Raw genomic sequence first — 21,952 nt, 5'->3', positions numbered from 1 at the left:
AATGACTATTCAGATATTAAACAAAAGGACTGACCTTCATTACAGACATCCCAGAGTTTCAGGGTTGGAAGAGGAGTGCAGGTTTCTCAAATATAGAGTTTCTACAAATGTGCCCCAAAATGCCTACATCAAAGTCCCTGGAGATTTGCTAAGCCTGCGACTCCCTGGGCCTCTCTGGAACCTGAATCAGCTTTTAATATGCTCTTCAAGAGATTCCGATGCACATTCAAGTTTGAAAACCACCGTTCTATCTGATGATGCAAAGTCCATATTCACATCTAATGTTCAGCTTTTGTGGCTTATCCCGTGTTGGGGAGCTTACTCCTTACAGGTACAACTTTTTCCAACCTTTGATGGCTCTGACCATGAGAAAGTCCTTCTACGTTCTGAGCTGAAATGTGACTTAGCACATTCCAGCAGGTCACAGCTGCTCTGCCTGCCCGTGGGAAGGCCCCCTGGAGAGCGGAATACAGAAGCAGGCGCAGACCTGAGGCTGCTCCTCTCCAGCTGTCCTCTCTCATCCTGGTCCCCCCTGCTGCTCACAATCTCTCATACACATGCTGGCCTGCAAACGGACAGTGTCCCCAGTGGGTATGTCTCACTTGGCTATTAGCCCTGCTGTCTGGACACGACTCCATCACCATGTGGACACTCTGAGTCTTCGCTGAACTCCTTTCTGGTGTCTTCCGACCTCCAGAGTCCACCTCTGTCTTCTTCCTCCTCCCCATCCCAAGGGACAGGATCTCATTGGCATGCAAGTGTCAGTGGGTGCAGACAACATGCACCTCTTGACCAAACCAAAAGGGGCACCAGTCCAAGAACATTAAGAAGCAAAAGCCCCACTGGCTGTGGCCACACTTGGAAGGTTTGCAAATGTAATTCTGAAAGGTCACTGCCAGCCCTTAGTAATCTGGGCTCTGGAGGGCGAATCCTCTCATGTTGGGCATTCATTCTGGCAGCTTCTTGACAACCTCTGTCCACAGGGTGGAGAGTTTTCTCAAAATTAAATCTCTGGCTCTTTGCTCCCTAATGAAATTGATTTCTGCCTTGATACACAACAAAGCTTTCATTTTATTATTTGGCTAGGGTTTGACCATGTTAATTACAGTTTTCAGCATGGCTGCAAGTAATTGAGTTCCCAAAAGTTACTTACTATTGGAACTGATTGCTTTTTAAAAGCACAACTTCCACAAAAGTAAAAGTCAACCCTTGTTTCATCACAGAAGATTTTTAGGGGGTAAGACTGGAACAACTGAGGACAGGAGAAAGTATTTTTCTAGCCTGAAAATCCGAACTCAAAACGGGATTATGCTCCCATTCACGGGAGACCGTGAATCTGAAAGGTGGGTGTGCCCAGCACACACCACCTCATGCATTTGCCGCCTCAGTGGTTTCATCATCACTTGTGTCAGAACTCATATACTGCCCCCCCCCCCAAGTTTTTAATCATTGTTACTGGCACAATTCTACCTGCCTCAGAGGATACGCTGCAGAAGCCTCTTCAATTTCTAACACCAGGTACCAGGGACTGCAAAGCGCCTGCCCAGCACCGTGTAAATGCATTTTCCCTTGGGAGGCTGTGTTCAGCTAGGGTGGGGTACACACCTTTAGTGTCAGGTGGAAATGAGGGGCATGTGGCTACTCTTTGGCAAGTTGGGGGGTGGGAAGGAATTGTGGAAAAGATAAAGGACCAGAGATGCAGAAGCTGTAGGGAGACAGAGAGAGAGCTGACTAGGACTTCAGAGTTTACAAGGTACATCTCTGTCCACAATATTATTAGTCACCTGGGCCACGGGGGGCTTATGTGGAGGGGACAATTTAAAAGTTGGCACCACAGGGAGTTAGCACCACAGGGAGAGGGGACACTGCAGAGACCTCTCCTCTAATACCAAACCTAATCATCCTTCTACATTTCTGTTACTTCCCAATACATTATTATCGTCCTAGGCCCTGCTCACATGCCACCTCCTCCAGGAAGCCTTCTGAGATGCCCCCAGTCAGACTCACTTTCTTCCTCCCTTACTCATTCTCTGCTACACCTCCCTCCATCACAGTAGTCACCTATTCTTGTCCCCGTGCCTGGACTACAAGCTTAGACTCTGATGTGCCTCTGTCTCCCCATCCAGTCAAAGGCCTGGTGCCTGGTAGGAACGCAGCAGTGACACCTACACTGCTGAACTGTTGCCCCTGCCCTGAAAGTCTGTGCTGAGAATGTGACAGGCTGATCCTCAAGCCGCCCAGGGCCGTGAGCAGCGTGTAGATTTTCAAAAGGAAAATAGAAAAAGAAAAAAAGTTCTAATTAAAACATTTCTAATAAGCCAGCTTTGCCAAAACCAATTGTTTCTGATATTCCTCCTAGGTGAAACAATCCTTAAAAAGAAAGGTATTGAAAGTGGCAGAAAGCACCCTTAGCTGGAAGGAGGATGGGGGCTGCTCACTGGGGGAGGGCTGCCCAGAAAAACGTAGGGTTTTTTTTGAATTTAATTTTTTATACAGCGGGTTATTAGTTATCTATTTTATACATATTAGTGTATACATGTCAATCCCAATCTCCCAATTCATCCCACCACCACCGCACCCCCACCCCCCGCCACTTTCCCCCCTTGGTGTCCATACGTTTGTTCTCTACATCTGTGTCTCTATTTCTGCCCTGCAAACCGGTTCATCTGTACCATTTTTCTAGGTTCCACATATATGCATTAATATACGATATTTGTTTTTCTCTTTCTGACTTACTTCACTCTGTACGATAGTCTCTAGATCCATCCACGTCTCTACAAATGACCCAATTTCGTTCAGAAAAGGGCAGATTCGAGGCACAAAATGGAAGTGTGTGCACGTGTGAGTGTGACACACCCACACTCATACACAGCAAAATATCATTTTTATAGCTTTAGCGTTTGAACTGTGGGAGCAAAGACGAGAGCTATAAAATCTGACATCCGATTGTATAAATCTGCCGCAAATACCAAGAATGTTTATGGAGAAAATGGGAGAGAAAATATAGTGTTATGAGCTCAGAAGGGTAATAACCCTGGGATGGGAGTTGAGACATCTGGGCTCTGCCAGCAACTCGCTGCGGGACCTTGGGAAGGTCCTTTTCCCTTCCTGTGCCTGTTTCTCTCATCCGAAAGCCAGGGTCTTGACCTGGATGATTCAAGACCCTTCTGGCTGCAAGGGCCTGAAGGTATGGGGAACAGGAAACCTTGGGATTTTACTGAATGAAGCTGGTTGCTTCCAGCCCCGCCAAATGCCTCTGGGTGGGGTGGTGGGGGTGGGTTTGAGTTATTTACCTAGCTGTTAGCAAAGTAAGACCCCCAATACTCCCCGGGGGAAAGCACAAGGCTCTGTAAATAACACCACCTGCATTCATACAGACACTCAGGGTTTACTAAGAGCTTTCCCTTCCGCTGTCTCCCTGAGCCTCGGGGCTGAGGCTCAGAGACGTGAAATAACTTGCTGGGTGACCCTCGTGGCTGGTGGAAGCAGTGATTCAGGCCCTGGTCCTCTGGTCCCTGACTGCATCTTTCTCCATGTTGCTGTATCCGCTGATGGCAGATACAAGGTCTGTATCTGTCACCATGGCCTGTCCTTGCTGCACCCCACATGCCCTCTCAATCAAGCCATTCCCAGATGGCTTTTGCAAAAGTATTATTAAATAAGTCCTATTAACAAGATGTTAGAAATGTGATTGGAAAGAAATATTTTTCTCATTTGAAGAGACCACCCAGTGCCTCAGAAGGGAAGCTGTCCCAGGGCACAAGAGGCTTCCTGGCAACAGTTGGAACGCCTCCCACGGCAGGCGAGCCTTACGGAGAGATTTATGGGGGCTGATATGAGATAATTAAAAACCAGCTGGAAATGTAATCAGGGTGGCTCTGACTCTGGAGGGGACCAGGGAGCTCTCGGGGGAGCAAAGGGCAATGCCGTGTGCTTGGCTGGGAGGGGAGATGCAGCAAGTCAGGAAGGGAAAACCCAGCCCATCAGCAGGCATGCTGGGCACTGCCAGGCTGGTGGGTGCTCTGGACAATGGGTTGGCAGTGTGAGTGTGGGCACCCCTTGCCTCTGGTTTTGGGCAGCTGAGTTAGGACGAGTTTCCTGGGTTTTTCAAAACCATTCCAGGTCCATGTTGCAGCTGGTGGTGCCACCACTCACCCAGCTGTTCAGGAATCTGGATGAGGCCCCCGACTTCTCGCTCTTTCTCACCCTCTTCAATTCTCCCAGGACACAGCCTCTGTTCTATTCCCACTGCCCTAGTCCTTCGCTGAGCTGTTGCAGCCTCCTCAGCAGCCAGCGCTTCACCCCCATCTGCCTTCCAGACACCTCCACGGTCAGACGGGGTTTCTGCAAACCTCTGTCTCTGAAGTTCACTGTTTTCATTTAGTCTCCTGCACGGGGCGTTGGAGGAGCTCCTAATTGCACCACTTCCTTTAAACCTTTTAGAAGGAGAAAACACGTCGCACACTAATTGAGCAGAAAGTTCATTTTCCCTCCATCAGTCCTGAAAGGATGTGAAATCCTCTGTGTAGTGAGAGCAAAGAGGCAGACGGCCCCTCTCCCCTGCCTGCCCTTTGTCTCAGGCCAATGCAAATGCTGCCAGAAAACAGGGCCTGCATGGGAAGCCGGGAGGCAAGCAAGCTTCTTCCTCTCTCTGGTCTCAGTTTCTCCACCTGTACAGGGCATTGGGCCAGGTGATGTAAAAGGTCTCTTTCTGTTCCCTAAATCCCAAGATTTCTGCTCAAGTGTACTTAATGTATGAGAGCTACTGTCCTGGACCAGGTTCTGGTTCTTGTAATCGACTCATAATGTCTGAAGATGTGGAGGGAGAGATAGGGGTCAGCAGGACAGTGGGGGGGACAGAAAGGAATGCCTGTTGAAGTGGTCATCATCTTCAGGTACTGATCAAGAACTGGGAGATCAGGGAGGTTAAGTGACTTACCCAAGGTCACACAGCCAGAACAAGGGCAGTCTGGATTTGACTCTAGCCCTGTGATTTGAGTCTCAGTCATAACAATGCAGGATTTTCTCAAGTTGCAGCCTGCATAAATTCTAAAATCCCACCACCATAAAGGGGAGTAGCTGCGGGCATGGACAGATCCAGACAATTCTCAAGGCTCTGGACCACACCAAGCTCTTTCCTCAATAACCCATGGCTCTCCAAAGTCTGTAACAAAGACAGTGGGCTACCACTCACTTAATGCCTGCTGGGCACATGCCAAGCACTTCACGTATATCATCTCTTCAGGAACACCTCTGTAAAACCCATTTTATAGATGAGGAAATTGAGGCTCAGAGATGTTAAGTCCCTTTGTCCAAGGCCACCCTGCTAGTAAGTGGTAGAGCTGGGGTTCAAGAGCCCAATCCAGACTGATCCAGAGCCCATGTCTTCTGCTGCACAGAGCTGCCTCTATCCTGGGGAGATGGGGAGGAGTTAGTGATGGGATATATTGAAAACTGTGGATTGGAAAGTAGGCAGCTTCTGTCCTCCTGGGCTGCTGTTTCCTCAGAACGGGCAGCTCCTTACCCTGCCCATCCCCAACTGCCTCAACCCTCCTCAGTTCCCAAGGCCCATGTCAAAACCCCTCCTCACTCCACCCCTTCCTGCCATCACTGTCTGCCTGGAGTCAGTCAGCTACCCCTGTGCCGGTCTGCCTGACCCCCACCTCTCTTTCTTCTGTACTCCCCCTTCTCCAGCCCTCACACCCACCTGGCAGCTCAGAGAGGTGCAGAGTCACGGGAGCAGGCAGCCAGGAACCCAGGGCCCTGGTCAGCAGAGCAGTGCCCCGGGCGGCACACACCTGACTTTCTTGAAGCTCTGCCCTCAAGGGCAGGCTGGAGAGGAGAGCAAGTGGTGGTGATGGAATCCTACATCCTGGAGCAGGAGGTCATGCTGGGCAGGGAACCCAACAACGGCCGGGGAGGCTCTACTGTGGTCTGGGGGACCACCCTGGGGGCTTGGCCATAGGAGCAGCCCCCACGGAGCTGAGAGGCTGGAGCCTCAGATGTCGACCCGACAAGGGGTGCTCAGACGGCAGAAGGAAATGAAGTCCGTGCTCCCCACCGATGATCGCAGGGCGAGCAGCCTTTCCTCATCCCCCGCCTCTCCCCGCCCCGCAAACCTTTATTATTTCTTGCTCCTGGCTGTCAGCAGCAACAAACTAAGATTAATCACTGGCCCGCCTGCCTAGACCCAGACATGCCTACTGTTTGAAAACTCTCTCCTCTACTATATAAATCAACAAGGGGAGAGAAGAAAGAAAAACAACTCTAACAGAAATGTGCCCCCAGCGCCCCTGGAACGCAGCCCATCAGCTCCTCTGGCCCTGCTACGCTCACCACCCTCCCAGGAAGCATCTTTTGGGTGAAGACTGGCTGCCCAGCAGTCAGCACAGACCCCCAGCTCCAAGCAGGAACCTGACGGGCCTCGTTTAGCAATCAGAGCAGGAGGCATCTTCTTGTCCCGCTCTCTCCTTCCCACCACGCTTAGGACTGAGCTTGGACCTGGAAGCAAATTCACGAATCAAATGCCAGACCCTCTTTCTGTGGGAACGGGGAAGACACTCGCCCGTGTCATCCAGAAGCAGATGTAGCCCAGATGCACCCTGAGGGCGCCTGACCTGGTGCAGCCCTGTCCACCTTGCTGCCTCCATGGCAATTTCTAAAGGCTCTGGGAAAGCTGGGAGGAGCGGAGACTGGCATATACCTGCTGAGCTGCATTAATTATTACAACAACTTCATGAGAGTGGCCTACGTGGCTTTCTAGGTGATGATCAGGGAGGTAAAGTCATTGGCCGAGAACCACACAGCAGGTAAGAGATGGAGCTAGGGTTTGAACCCAGGTATCTCTGGCTGCAGAGCCCATGCTTTTCCCTCTACATTTTTTTTTTTTTTTTTTTGTGGTACATGGGCCTCTCACTGTTGTGGCCTCTCCCGTTGCGGAGCACAGGCCCCGGACGCGCAGGCTCAGCGGCCATGGCTCACGGGCCCAGCCGCTCCGCGGCATGTGGGATCTTCCCGGACCGGGGCACAAACCCGTGTCCCCTGCATTGGCAGGCGGACTCCCAACCACTGCACCACCAGGAAAGCCCCTTCCCTCTACATCTTTAAAAGGGCTGCCCTGGATCTCCCCTTGGGACGTGTGGCCACGTGCTGCCCACCTCTTGGACTGTGCTAGCTCGGGTGGCATGTCTGTGGACATGTCAGGGAGAGGGAGGCAGAGTAGTGTTCCATTTGACACCCTGGTTCATGAATGGTTCTAGAATACAGGTCTGGGGACGTGACTGCGACGCTGCTCAAAACCTTCAGGAACGCTCCCTGCCCTACAGGTTAGAGTCCCCAGTTCCTCAGCCTGATGACTAGGGCCACCCCTCTCCTTGGCTCCCATCAAGGTCATCTGTTGTTCTTACACAAGCTCTGCACTTCCTGCCTCTGTACCATTCCCTCTGCCTGGCTGCCCTCTCTATCCTGTGCACAGGTCTAAGATCTGCCCAGCCTTCAAACACCCCCTTTTCTGGTTCCTTCCCTCTTTCACAGCCCTAAGCATTTTCTGCCTTGGGGAGCCTTAAACACGTTCTATGAGTATCTGAGTTACTCGTGTAAATACCACTTCTTCCCCGATTGGGCTATGAACTCCTGGAGACTGGAGCCCATTAAATAACAAGACACTGAAGGGGCAGAGCTCATGGGCTGAGGAAGGCTCCTGAGTGATCAGGGCTGAGTTGTACCCTGATGGGAAAAGGTCAGACCCCAGCAATGTCTCTTGAGGTCAGAATCTGGGCCACACATTTGCAAGGATGCTGTGAAGTTTGCCTTTGGGGATTTGAAAGCTGAAGGCCCCTTTGTGAGGGCTCCCTGGGGCCATGTCCCCCACTGGAGTTGGGGCTCTCAGTGCTTAAAGAGAACAGGGCTGGGCCCTTGTCAAAGGAGCAGAGGCATCCCTGCTGAGGCCTCAGGAGGGCCACTCTGTCTGCCCCCATCCCCGGGGGGTGCCCAGAACAGGCAGAGCCTGCCCTGTGTACGAGGCGGCCCTGTCGTTCTCCCTGCCTCCCCGGCCCTCAGCAGCAAACCCTCTGGTCTTTGGAGTCCTGTTTCCCTCATCTTGTCCAGATTCCTTTGCAAAAACTCATGAAACTAGAAATTGCAAAGAGTCATTCACAGTCCAAAGTGCCTAAAGAACCCTTTTAATGAGATTTTTCATCCCTTTCCCCCACTGCTTGCCTTTCCAAACAGTAAACTGTATTAGAGGGTGATGTTTTCTTGCCAACTTCTAAAAGCTCAACCTTTCACTTCCCCGAGGCTAGAGTGAGTGTAGCAGGGGTCAGTGGTTGGTGCTGGGGCCAACGTGTGTGCTGATGGCTTGAGAGGGCGCCAAGGGTCTGACGCCCTGTCAGGTCAGGCTGGAGAGGGGAAGAGGGAGAGTTCTGCAGAAGGAGGGGATGAAGGCAGTGTTCAAAAGCCATGAGGCAGGACCTCTGCAAGACTGCTTCACGGGTGGGGGCGTCCGCCATGGAGGGGACTTGGATGGATGCGAGGAGGTGAGGGAGGCAGGCGCCATCTTGGATTGCCACGGGTGCGGGGGGTTTTGGTGAAGGGGCAGGTGGGTGGCAGCTTAGGCTGGTCCAGGGATCTGCCTGGTCCCCACAGTGGGAAGCAGTCGCCATCTCTCTTGTCAGTGTGGTCAGCTGCCAGCTGGGGAGCTGGTCAGTCACAAATCCCCTGTGGGTCTCAGTCTCCCCAGCCATGAAGCAAAGGGACTGGACCAGGCAGGCCTCTACGGTCGCTTCAGGTTCGACACCGATGACCTTCTGGCCGGTGTAAGGAGTGCTTGGGAGCGGGTGGGGAGCCACTGGGCTGGGAGTCCTCTGCCTCCACTCCAGTCTCAGCTGGTCGGTCAGCTTCCTCTACCCTAAGGTGAGAACGAGGATGGTGATCTCTGCCCTGGCCACCCCGTGGGGCTGTCCCGAGGCGAACGCGCAGGCTTTCTAAACCGTGAAGTGCTGTGGATTTGCAGGGTGGAAGTGGGGTTTAAGCATACGGGCGGGTGCCTGAGAGTGGCCCCGTCACTAAGAACTGAGTCTCAGCTCCTCTGCAGGGCGCGAGTCCTGCCCAGGCTCTTCTGCATCTCCAGGGCTTTGCCTAGCCTGTCCCCTCCACCTGAGATGCCCACCAACTGTCCCTGCCTGGGGAATGCCTACCCTTTCTTTAAGGCTTAAGTGTACCTCTGGGCAGCAGCTTCTCCAGACCCTCTCACTCCAGCGCCAGCTCTGGCCCCCAAGGGCCTCTGTGCAGACATGCAAGCAACAAGGCCCAGACTGGGAGCTCTGCAGTCCGGGCCGGGCTGTCCTCTCCTCTGCTCCCTGTGCTGCCCAGCCTAGTGCCTGGTACCAAGGGCTCTGATAACTATGTGCTGAGGGAAGGACGGGAGGGGTGGAGGGCCCTGTCCTCTGGGGCCAGACTCCCCCAAACACTTTCCTCCACCCTGGAATACCCTCATCGCATGACCCAAGGCTCACATGATAACATAGCTGGAATTCCAATGTAAATTTGCACCTCACTCCTGATAATGCCACTCCCCACCCTACCACCACCAGGGAGGCTTCAGGATGTGGAGTCCCTGGACCTCCATGGTGGCTGGCAAAGCTGGCACTTGCCCCAAGCAGCCGGGACATTCAGTACCAGGGCAGTTCCATTTGTGGTTGAGGTGATGAATGCCAGGTGTCACTCCCTGGCCGGCAGCCTGACTGGTCACTGGGAACTGAGGCTGCTCTGGAAAACAAGCCCACCTCCACTTAGCGGGCTGCTCTGGCCAGCCACGGATGGCCTAGCCCTCCTCCCCACTTCTGGCCTTCTTCAAGAGAAAGCTGACCAGGTAAGACCACCCCTCTGGCGTTTGGGAGCTAATGGCTCCTGACAAGCATGCAAAACTAAACCCTCCACCTCCAGCACCCATGGGCAGAGATCAGTCATCCAAATTGCACTTCCTGATAATGAGAACTGACAGGACGGGTCCAGGAAGACAAACCTGGGCCTGACGGCAGAGTGCTCTGCTCTGGGATCCCAGAGCAGGCCCCTGGGCTGCGCCCTCAGTCTCCTCCACCTCCTCCCCTCGCCTGGGAGGTGCAGGGGATCCCGCCACAGCACTCCAAGGACAATGGGTGGCTGAGCCCACGGGCAGGGGAACTCCGGAGAGCCAGAGACACTGATAAGCATCGATGTAAGGAGAGCAGCGTCACCTCTCATGCACAGACGAGGACACTGAGGCTCAGAAAGGTGATGTGGCTGCCAAGCCCACAAGGCCAGCAAGTGGGGAAGCCCGGCCCCTGGACTATAAGCCTGTTACAGAGCAGAAGAGAATCAAGGCGCTCTCCATCCCGAGAGTGGTCCTACGGTCTAGGGAAGGGAGCAAACCAGGAACGAAAAGGGAATTATGCTCTTAGGACTTTGACAGAAACACTCTTCTGAAGACCCATTGGTGAGCTGGCATTTGGGCCTGTTTGTATAACGGAGGGCATGGGCTCAGGGCACTGAGGAATGGACCACGCAAGCACCGCTGGCGTGAGTACTCCTGCCACTGGCTCGAGATTCCTTGTGTGCTCCCATGCTGGCGCCTCAGCCCCAAAACATCCTGGGAACTTGGGAGGCTGTTTCTTCCTTGCAGGCAGTCTGTGGTGGGGTCACCAGGGGCCCCAACATCCAGCCAGGCCTGCCCAGTGCAGGGGCCCAGCGCGCCCAGTGAATGAACAGAAGTGCGATGGGGCCCCGGCCCTCATGATGAACGACTGGGCCTGGCACGGGGAGCCCCACCCTTTTCTCTGTGCATTCAATCAGCCCTCTTGGGAAGATGCCTCTGGCCTGGTCCCAGATGACAGAATTCCAGGAAGAATGAGATCCACTGAGGAACTCAGAGATTGCCAGCGTGATGAGAGTGAGGAAGCCCAGGGCGTGGGCAGGCTGTCTGGGTCACCAGGGAAAGGTGGTGACACAGGAGTCCCACCTCTGATGTCACTTGCTTCTTTTACCTCTTGCAGTCCAGAAAGGCACAATTCACCTTGAGATGGGAAGGTGAAGATCTGGAAGCATCATTCATGGGCACCCGGGTTGCCAGGTTACCTCGAACAGTAAGGGAGGGAGGGGGCTGCATGGAGCAGTGGGGAGTTGAAGACCCCCTGGCCCCAGGCAGCACAGCCAGCGGTGTGCACCTGACCCCACTGTGGCCCTCTGGCTTTGGCCGCCTCCAGCCCAGCCACGGTTTAGTGTATTGAATTTTCCTGGGCTGCAATAACTGGCCTGATTCTTTAAGCTGTCAGGCCTGATGGTGGACGATGAAGCATGCATGTGCCGTTTGTCCTGAGTGCCCTCCCAGCTGCTTAGAAATCCCCTCCGCGTCCTCCCTGGCAAGGCGGTTGTCCAGCTCCTGGTTGCACACAGCCCCAGTGATGAGATACTTGCTACTTCTTGAGGCACCTTTGGATCGTTCTGATTCCTGATTGGCTCTGTTAGAGAACTGCGCCTCTCACTGACCTGGAATCTGCCTGCCCATAACTCTCCCATCTACCACTTCTGCCCTGATGTCCTTGAGAGATCTGTGGTGCCCCCAAGTCTCCACACACCCTCTCTTCTCCAGGTGGACTTCCAGTGCCTCTGCTTCCTGCCCAGGCTCTGCTCTGCAGTTTGTCACTGTCCCTCTCAGGTGGGGTCAGTCCTGAGCAGAGAACACAGGCCAATCTCTCTCTCCTTGGCTGCACTGACCCTACTGACTACACAACCCGGCCTGCACAGGGCTCTCCTGACAGCTGCATCCCAGCAGGCCCTCTCTCCATCACATGGCCTTGAACAATGGTGAGTAGAGCAGAAAGGAAGCAGGCAGAGGGCTGCACCACTCCTGATGGTCTGTGCTGGCTGAAGGGCCTGGGTTTATACCCCAGTTCTGTCACTAATTCTTTAAATCCGTCCTCTCTCCAGGCCTCAGTTTTCCTGTCTGTAAAATGGGTTTCAGACAATCCGCTGGTTTCCATCCAGTCAGTAACGGCACTAAATGATGAAGCCCTCAATCAAAAAACCCTTTTCTTATGGCAGGGCCACCTATCCTGAAAGCAATGGCCTCGTATCCAGAAAGACCTGACAGGTGATAATGCCAGCAAGGTTCTTCCTGGCTCTTCCCAGTGTTCCTCACAACCTTTGTGTGACACCTAAAAGTGAAACTTTCCCAAACAGCAACCTAGAACATAAGGAAAGGGTGGTTCTCACGGTGGCAGCAGGAACAGTGGGGAGTCAAACACCAGGCCTTGAGTACTGGCCCTGCCCCTTGGGCCAGCCATGGCCCCTCTCTGAGCCTTAGTTTCCTAATCTGCAAAATGGGGACAAGATGTTTCTCATCGAAGTGCTGTGTGAGGGTTGAGAGAGGGATGAGGCATGCTACGCACTTCTATAGTCCCTGGCTCACCGTACGTGTGAAAGCTATTCTTGGATATTTAATATAAATTCTAGGAAAATGCCCCCCCTCTTTGTGGGGGGCAGAAACAGAGGACATAAAAACTCCTCTGTATCCCAGAATAAGATCAAATTGGAAAAGCGAGGCTTGAAATAACTCATGCTGGCAAGTTCCCTTGGGGGACACTGGCGGGTCTTTCTGCCCCAGACACTGGGGCCAGGCCACGCATCGCTGGAGGCTGCCGAGGGCCCAGGAGGTGGCCAAGGTGTACTCACTTCAGGGAGAGGGAGTAGTCGTGCCTGCTGGTCTGGCTGTTCCGGACAAGGTAGCTACACTCCTTGCAGAGTCGCAGCAGGTTCTCCGCATCTCCTCTGCTGATGGCTCCGTGATACCATCTGCGGAGAAGAGACGGGGTCAGAACCCAGCAGGGACGGACCCCCACAGCTGACACCCTGAAATCCGCTCCTCCCCGACGAGGCTCAGCCTCTCCGAGGGCAGCTGTCGGCGTCCCGGGCCTCCTTGTCACGAGGCAGTGCACGTGCGTTTGTGTGTGTGCGTGCACCTGTGCACGTGTGTGTATCCGTGCGTTCAGTCATTCACTAGACATCGACCGAATGCCTGCTGCACGCAGGTCCTGGGGAGAGAACAGTGAGCAGACCTGTGATCTCCTCGCCATGAAGCTTCCGGTCTAGTGTGGAGGCTATGGAGGAAACGAAGCAGGGCTGCCTGGCTTGGAGCTGGTGGGAGGGACCGGTATTTTACGCAGCTGCCAGGGAAGCCTTCTGCAGAGAGAGACATTTCAGCGTGAACCTGAAGGAGGTGAGGGAGGAAGCCACGAAGGACAGCAGCTGGAAAAGAGCACATCTGGCAGAAGGAAGGGCAGCAAAGGCGGGAGTGCCTGGCATGTTTTGGAAACAGCAAGGAGGCCAGCGTGGCTGGAGCGAGGCAAGGCAGTGGGGTGGGTGCTGAGGCCGAAGAGGCCACACAGCAGGGCCGGCTCGGGGGCCTTGCGCGCAAGGCAATGCGGGGACTCTGGCTTTCTCCATCTGAGTGACACAGAAGCCGTCAGAGGGCGCTGACAGGAGGGACACGTGCTGGCTCTGCGACCTCTGTGGGACTAGTGGGCGGTGCTCATCACTCAGGAAGGCAGGCATTTGGGGTGGGGGGGTCACACCAGTGCTCCTGCCAAGTGCATCTGGCATTGACTGGGCACGTGGAAATCCCAGTGCCACTGCTTCTGGACAGCATGTGGTGAGTGGCAGAATCAGAAGGGAGGGGTGCAGTGACAGATGCTTGACTGCAGAACAAAAGGGGAACGTTGATTTTCAAGACTGAAAAAGCTGAAGGTAAAATTGCAGTGGCAGAGTGAGGATCCTAAGATGCCGACCAGCGGGTATACTCAGAACGGGTCTCTGTTTACGTGACAGTCTCTGAGGGGCTGGATCAGTGGGAAGGTGGCCAGAGATGGGGTCAGGAAGAGAACCAGGGGTGCTGGATGGTCAAGGATGGATCACCCTTTGGCCGCTGAGTCACAGATGCAGCTCTGCCACTGGCCAGCCGGGCACTCTGGGGCAAGTGGCTGAACCTGGGTACACCTCGGGGTTCCCTACCAAGTTAGGATCACTCCACCCCTGTTTTGGGAGTTGTGAGGATCAAATGGGACGATGCATTAAAGGGCTGGTGCACAGCCTGCAATGGGGTGAGTTTGCACAAACGGCAGCTACGAGCATCAGCTGAAAGAGACTGAACTTGTTGATGGCCAAGGGTCACTTCCCCAACTATCACTATTTCAGGCTGCTGCTCCCCGCGCAGACTACATTTTAAGCTCCCAGGTGTATGGGGGAGGCTGCCTCCTGGACCTGCCCAGGAGTGCCCTGTGAACAGTAGCCATGAAAGTTCTGGTACAGACATTCTGCTTGGAGAAAAGCGTCACACTGCCTTTCTCTGCACTTTCTGCCGTTTATAAGGCAGTGTTCTGAACAGTTAGCAGCAGTGAAGATGACATAATTATAACCTAAAAAAACCCAACCAGCTCTAGGAAAGCAAGGACTGGAGCGTGAGTATGATGTGAGTATCCCCATCCAATGAGCATGTGACCGGGTCACTGATCGCCAGGAGGTGACCGCTCACCCTCCCAGAGACGTGAAGGCTCAGGATATGCTTAAGAAAGGATACATGACTGTGTTTGAGAGAAGAGGTTAGACAAGAGAAATTTCACCTGTGTAACACAGCCCCAGTGAGCTGACAAAACGCTGTTTTATTCGGAAAACAAGTTTCAGATATTTGAAGCAGAGCCGTCCTCAGGGAAGGCCTAGAAGTGGTCTCCAGGGAAGTGCTGTCCGCATCTGCCCCCTGAACACAGGACAAGCAGCACTAAGGGAGGTGGTGGCAGACAGGCCTCCGGGGGCTCTGGATCCTCATTAAGGGTAATCCCTGGTGGGTAAACAGGATAAGCTGCTGGTTCCTTCCCCCGCTGCTCCAGTCACTCCACACGGAGAGAAAGGCAGGGGACTCAGGGTCGAGGATCAAAGGAGAACCAGGAGTTTGGGAGAGATGGGGCAAAGGACACTAGACTGGAGGATGGGGAGAGGGCAGCCAGGATGGGCCTGGGTGGTCCTTGGGGTTGGGGGGCACGGCTGGGGACCAACCCCTGCACCCGAGGAGGCTTTGTCTGGACTGAAGAGAGATTCCAGGCAGCAGGCCATCTTGGGGATGTGCTGGACTTTGCAGAGCTGGCCACTCAGGCCAGAACCATAGGGATTAAGAAGACTCAACCATAGCCATCCAGTCCAACCAATATCCATGAGCTCATCCAATATTTACTCACCACGTACTACACCCTTGATCTCACAGGACTGATGCAGGGAGATGGAGAATCAACAAATAGATTCAGGAAACAATGTCAGATAGTGACAAGTGCTATGTAGGAATACTGGGTTTGTGAGAAGGCAGTGACTGGGGCAGGGGAGGTGCTTACTATGGAATGAATGGACAGGGGAGGACCCCAAGGAGACGGCATTTGACCTGAGAATCTGCACTGTGAGAAGGAGCCGATCATGTAAAGAGCCAAAGAAAACACGTTCTCTGCAGAGGAACCAGCAAATGCAAAGGTCCAGAAGTAGGAATGAGCTTGGGGTGTCCACGGAGCAGAAAGGCAGCAAGAATGGTCCAGCACTGTGAGTGTGGTGAGTGGTACAGGATGAGGATGGAGAGGAAGGCAGGGTCCAGTTCCCTGAGGCCTTGTGGGCCAAGGGAAGAAGTCTGATTTTATTCTAAGCATAGGGAGGGTAATGAGAGTTTTAAACAGAGATGCTTAAGAGATACTTGCTCTGGATGATCTTACAAAAGGTTAGCCAGGCTTCCCTGAAGAGCGGCCAGAGGGGAAATGAAGCAGGAGACGAGAGAGGAGGCTTCTGCAGTGGTCCAGATGGGAGGACCTGAGATAAGAAGATGGATGGATTCGGGCTGTGTTCTGGATGGAAAACTGGAAGAACTTAGTAATGTACTAGATGCTGGTATAATGCAAACAAAGGAATCAAGATGACTCCAGGGTTGTGGCTTGGGCAACTAGGTAGATGTGATGCCGTTTGTGGATGTGGGGAAGCTGGGGAGGAGGGGGTGTCCAGGAGAAGATCAGGAGTCCACGTTCAAAATTTAACACGTTTTGAACGTGTTAAATTCAAGATGCCCATTCGTCAGCCAAGTGAAGATTCCACAAAGGCAGCTGGACGTAGGAGTTGGGAGTTCTGTGGGCTGGGGAAGCGCACTGGTGAATCACCACCAGCATCCTGAGACTACCCAGGGAGAGCATGTAGCTGGAAACTGAGCCTCGGACAGTCTGACCTTCAGGTTGGGTTGAGGCAAGGATCTGGCGGGGGAGGCAGGAGCAAAACCAGGAGCAGAGACTGTCTCCGCAGGAGGGAGCCGTCTACCGTGCTGGCTGCCACAGAGGTCAGAGGAGGTCACCTGGTGACTCGGGCAGAAAAGGGAAGCAGATTGTGGTGGGTGAGAGAGTGGCAGGTGATGGAAGGGAGAGAAGACGTGCTGACACGTGGGAAAAAGTTCCCGAAGTCCCTCTTTGGGGACTTTGTCCATTGAGTGGACAGCTAGCTATTCACTGAGCACCTACTATGTGCCAGGCACTGTTCCAGGCACTGAGCAGTGGTGACCCAGCCAAGTTCCTGCCCTCATGGAGCTTATGTTCCCAACAGGGGCCAGAGCCAGAGGGGGATGTCCCGTCAGGATTACTTCTTTATTTGCTTTAAGAAGTTCACAACTGGCACATGTTTATATGCTGATGGTAATAATGACGCAGGACGGAGGGGGCAGTGGGCTGCCTGAAGAAGGCCGGGAGCAGTTGCCCTGAGTACCTGAGCAGCCTTTCCACCATCCCAGGAGAGCAAGCAAGTGGTAGGGGTACCCGGGCAGATGTGTGACTGTCCACCTTCAATAACCCTCTAAGACTGGGGCACATCCCTCAGTGTCCCCATGTTCCCTCTCCTCTGTGCTAGGGTGGAGAGAAGTCGGGCCTTGAAGGGGCCCCCTAATCTCTGAGGCAACACCAGTCCAGGTGGGGGGATACAGTGAACCTGGGTCCTCAGGCTCCTCTGGAAGTGGGATGTTATTTAAGCCCGTCTCTCGGGTGATGAGGCAGGGTCTCCAGCAGGCCAGAATAATCCCAGAGAGATGAGACGGGGGCGGGGGGCGGGGGGGAGCCAGTCACGACTCTGGACTTGGCCGAGGGCCTTGTTGGGTGGGAACGGGAAAGGAAAGGCAGAACTGCCCTCAAGGGGCCCATGAAGTTCCATCTGGGAGTGGGGAGAGGGTAGGCTGGGCCGCTGACCCCAGGCAGTGATACAGTGTGGAGGGAGGAAGCACAGGGCCAGGAATCAGGAGATGCACACTCTAATCCCAATCAGGCAGACCTGACAGTGGCCTTGACCTTCTATGAGCCTTAACAGTGACTCCATGAACTGGTTGCTGAGACTGACCCAGGCAGACCTGGTCAGGATGCATGCTGAATAGCTCCCAACTCCCAGGGATCTCTGGATCATATTTTGTTTGTTGATTAAAAAGCTCACAGTTTGATCAGAAATAAGCAAAACCTGCCACCCAATCTGTGTGGCTGTGAGAAGTGATTAACACAACACCCGCTGGGAGCGCACCCCACCTCCAATGTGCTTGATGTAGCAGGCGCAGGGCTGTCACAAAGGAGGCTGCAGCACACGCTTAAAAAGGGGCACAGGAGCACATGACATCATTCGGAAAACTCTGCATCCTGCTCAGCAAGGGAGCATTTCCTGTGAGGGATGCACTGCCGGCTGGGTGAGACCAGAATCCCCTGGGCGGAGACTAACATAGTACATAACGCACACAATGAAGTCTCCTAAGGAACCGGCCTGGTGTCAGCTAATCTCTTGGCCTTACTGAGTGCCTACTCTGTGCCGGCCACGTGCTAAGGGTGAGGGGGAAGTGTATATGAGAGGAAAGTGAGGGGAGAGTGTGGGGTTGAGTCATGGAGTGCGAATCCTACCTCTGCACTCTGAGCCATGATATCCTAGCCAAGGCTCCACCTCTCTTAGAGCCCCAATTTTCTCATTTTGCAATAAGATGATCACCCCATTTATCCCACATTCGCTTGTTAAGAGGATGATACACCTGACGGTGCCAGCACAGGATCCAGGACGTGTTTTATTAAGCTCCTGGAGAAGCTCACTCTAGGGTAGGTATGTGGAATGATGAGAAACTGAAAAAGCAGTCTGGGGGCAACTCACAGAGTGAGCGGCAGATGGGATATGGGACTTCATCCTGGCGGTGATGGGGAGCCACTGAAAGTTTCAGGGCAGAGCAGGGACCTGACACCCCAGCAGAGAAGGGAGATGGTCATCACGGTCAAGGGGAGGGGCAGTAAACACTGACCAGCGGTGTTGAGGAGAAGCAGGGAGGGAAAGGGGCAGCAGGGATGGGACTTGGACGCCGATTAAAGCTGGGAAATCTCTGGGAAAAACCCAAGTCAAGAGTGTCCAGGCCTTGCCCAATTAATATCAAGCAGATGTGGGGCAAAACCATCACTACAAAAAAAAAAAAAAACAACAACAAAAACCATCACTACAGCTATAAAAATAAATCTAATATATAATTAGGCAGCAAGATTTAGTATACATTCAGCTTTTCAAAAACTCACTTGCTGGATGATGAAATTAGAAAGGGGCATATAAGAGTGAGGGGTGCACCATGCGGACGATTTCACAGAACTTCCTACTAGCCAACTAAAGGAAGGCAGGCGACACAGTGTGGAGAGACAGGGCCAGAAATCAGGAGACACGCACTCTAACCCCAATCGGACAGACTTGACAGTGGCCTTGACCTTCTATGAGCCTCCACAGTGACTCCATGAACTGGTTGCTGAGACTGGGCTTTGCTCCCTAAGAACTTACATTTGCTTCTCCAGTGGGACAGCAGGATCCACTCTCTCTGCCAGGATCCCACAGAACTCGGGGCTCCCATGTTTGATGGGCTTGAAGCCCCCTCCGGGAGCTCGAAGCTGGCGCCGCCGGTCCCGGGAAGGCGAGGGGGATGACTGCCGTTTCTCACTGCCATTAAACTGGGCTGTGGGGGAGAGAGAGAAAGAGCACGGTTACCTGGTTACCCAGAGCTCAGCTCAAGGAGTGGCGCATAGTGGGGTCACGGTTGATGGTTCTCGTTGGGGCTTTACAACTTGCAGGCAGAAGGGTTCCAGGCAACGAACAAACATGGCTCGAAAGACGTGGGCTTCCTAAAACGGGACAAGCCTGTGCCATCAGAAACAGACGGTGCATTCGAGAGGCTGGTTGAATCCCCAGAGGCCACTGAGCTCAGCCTGGTCCCCAAAGGAACCCTCCTGCAACCTCCACCAAAGGTGACATAGCACTCCCAGAGGGGGCACAGTCCCCTAGACAGTTCCTCATTTTCTGCCAAAAACCTGTCTCAAAGCGGCTCCTCTCCTCCTCCCATTCTCCCATCCCACCTGGGGTGGCACAGGCCACATCTGCCCCCTTTCTCCTAGGACAACCCTAGAGAGTTCTAATCGAGGGTCATGTTGCATCACCCAAGTCTGCTCCTTGTCCTGGACCCAAGCACCCAGGGGAGCCTGGAGCAGTGTCCGGCACAGCGGAATGGGTCCTCCAGTGTGCCTTCCTCCCGCCCTGGACCTGTGAGAGTGTTGTTCACCCCACGGGCTGGGGAGGATGCCTCTTGAGGGCAGGACGCCGGAGACACCCCACAAAAAGCAGAAAATACTGAGCTAAAACTGGAGTTGCCAGAAGTGTTCCTGGAGACTGGCTAGTCCACCTTGTAAGTTATCTCTCTGGGCTTCAATTTCCTCACCTGGAAAATAGGGATAACGACCGTACCCACCTCATGGTGTGAGGATTCTGCCAGGTGGTGTGCAGCCATCTTAGCAGAGCGCCTGGCATGCAGTTAGTCTGTGCTCAGTCAATGCTATTATAAATATTTTCTTTTATTATGATTTATATTATTATTTTTATTATCATGTCTGCTCAGTGTGGACACAGTACTAAGCACTTCACAGAAGCTTCCAAACTGACCTGAGTCCCCCCCTCCTAAGCTGGCCAGTGACTGGCTGTGTGCCTTGGCTAAGCTGCTCAACCTCTCTGAGGCCCCATTCCCTACCTTACCAGGCTGCTGGGGAGATCACATGAGGGACTGCATCCTATGGGCCCAGCATACACAGAGCGCTTAGTAAGCTGGGCCAGGGCCTGCGGAACAATGTTCCCAAGGCCACATCAAGGTGCAGGCCCACGGACACACAATGGTATAAAATCTCCCCCTAACCAGCAAGCGTGGATGTGGCCAGCTGTCCTCCAACACCAGCTGCATGGCAATCAATCTCACATTCACAGAAGGTGCTGGGAAACCCCTGCCCTGACAGTGGTCCTGTCCACGGGGACGGAGGTGAATGAACCTGTTGCGTGTCTCAGGCGCAGAGCAAGATCACGCATCAGGACTGTGAAACATTTCCATCCCTCCAAGACACTCTTCTCTGTTAATCACTACAGAAAACAGAGGGAAGGGGCGAGGAGGTACCTGCCAATGGAAGGCCCTGAACAGGTTGGACGCATGTGTATATGGTCACTGTCATGACTGCAGTGGGGTCCAGCAGGCTGTCCACCCTAGACTCTCATTCACATGTGCAAGGCACAGTTCAGGGTTGGGGAAACAGCAGTGAGCAAAACAGAAATCCCTGTCTCTGGAGCTCAGGGTCCGAGTGAGGAGAGACAGACGACAAGTGAAATGAGTCAGATCCACAGCACACCCGCTGGTGCTAAGTGCTCCGGAGAAAACAAAAGCAGGACAGGGCAGGCCTCTTGAAGGATGGCCTCTGAATAAATGACTGGAGGAAAGGAGGGCCGAGCCACGTGGACATCCGGGGGAAGGACATCCCAGGGAGAAGGAAGAGAAAATTCAAGGGCCTTGAATTTAGGAACAGGCCAAGGGTGACAGAGAAAACACAGCCCAGGGCAACTGGAGGGATTGGGGCGGGGGCGGAGTTTTGAGGCTGAGGGGAGTGGGAGGGAGCAGGGCCAGGTCGTGGGGCTCTGGAGGCCTTGGGAAGAACTTCGGTTTGAGAGAAATGAAGAGCCATTCTGATGTTCTGATGGCGGGGAAGCCTTTTGACCTGGCACTTTTTTTTTTTTTTTCGGTACGCGGGCCTCTCACTGTTGTGGCCTCTCCCGTTGCGGAGCACAGGCTCCGGACGCGCAGGCTCAGCGGCCATGGCTCACAGGCCCAGCCGCTCTGCGGCATGTGGGATCTTCCCGGACCGGGGCATGAACCCGTGTCCCCTGCATCAGCAGGCGGACTCTCAACCACTGTGCCACCAGGGAAGCCCAACCTGGCACTTTTTAACAGGATTGCTGGACTGACAAGGGATAGAGGACGCGGGTATATGGGAACTCTCCGTACTTTCATCTCAAATTTTGCTGTGAACCTACTTAAGAAAAAAATTGTGAATTAAAAAAAAAGAGAGACCAAGATGGAAGGGGAGCAAGGCCGAGCAGAGGGGAAGCTCCTGCAGGATGGGCTGGCATGGGAGAGGTGGGTGGAAGTGACCGTGAGAAACCAGATTCCGGCAGAGGCACAGGACTGGTCTGTGTCTTCAGGCTGGAGTGAGAGTGAGACAGAAGATCAGGGTCACTTACAGGCTTTTGGCCTGAGTGCTGGAGGATGGGGCTGGCATCGTCCAGGTGAAGAAGACTCACAGAAAACTCTAAGCTCCGTGAGAAGGCAGGATGGAGGCCAAGCTCCAACCTCCAGACGCCCACAGCCTGTGATGCCAGGACTGGCAGTGTGGAGTAGGGGCAGAGCGAGGACTGGCTGGGGGCTCCTGCCCTCATCTCCAGCTACGGTTCTGTCCTGTGTCCAACCACAGGGACAGCAAGATGGCAATGACCTCAAGACCCTTGCCGGGAATACGTCCTGGGCTTGTGTGTCTGAGAAAGGCCTCCTCCATTTGGCTGATGA

General features: G+C 53.8%; 1 protein-coding gene across 7 annotated transcripts in view; it reads right to left on the bottom strand.

Annotated features, from left to right (window-relative positions):
* The window catches only part of SHB (SH2 domain containing adaptor protein B), a 137,996-nt gene that overhangs the window by 14,637 nt on the left and 101,407 nt on the right, over positions 1 to 21,952 (bottom strand). For 3 of the 7 annotated variants that reach the window (XM_027105446.1, XM_027105447.1, XM_027105450.1), the window contains 2 exons: positions 18,868 to 19,039; positions 12,706 to 12,825 (listed from right to left, as the gene is read on the bottom strand). In XM_027105446.1, the coding sequence (XP_026961247.1) occupies positions 12,706 to 12,825; positions 18,868 to 19,039 (292 nt within the window). Of the gene's footprint in view, positions 1 to 8,164; positions 8,906 to 9,287; positions 12,218 to 12,705; positions 12,826 to 18,867; positions 19,040 to 21,952 lie in introns of those variants that run through there. The other 4 variants (XM_027105449.1, XM_027105451.1, XM_027105448.1 and 1 more) reach the window with 3 other exon arrangements.

This window comes from Aethalodelphis obliquidens, unplaced genomic scaffold, assembly GCF_003676395.1.
Source record: "Aethalodelphis obliquidens isolate GAN/ISIS:26980383/991018 unplaced genomic scaffold, ASM367639v1 scaffold7, whole genome shotgun sequence".
Lineage (NCBI taxonomy): Eukaryota > Metazoa > Chordata > Mammalia > Artiodactyla > Delphinidae > Aethalodelphis > Aethalodelphis obliquidens.
This window is presented reverse-complemented; position numbering and strand designations above follow the sequence as displayed.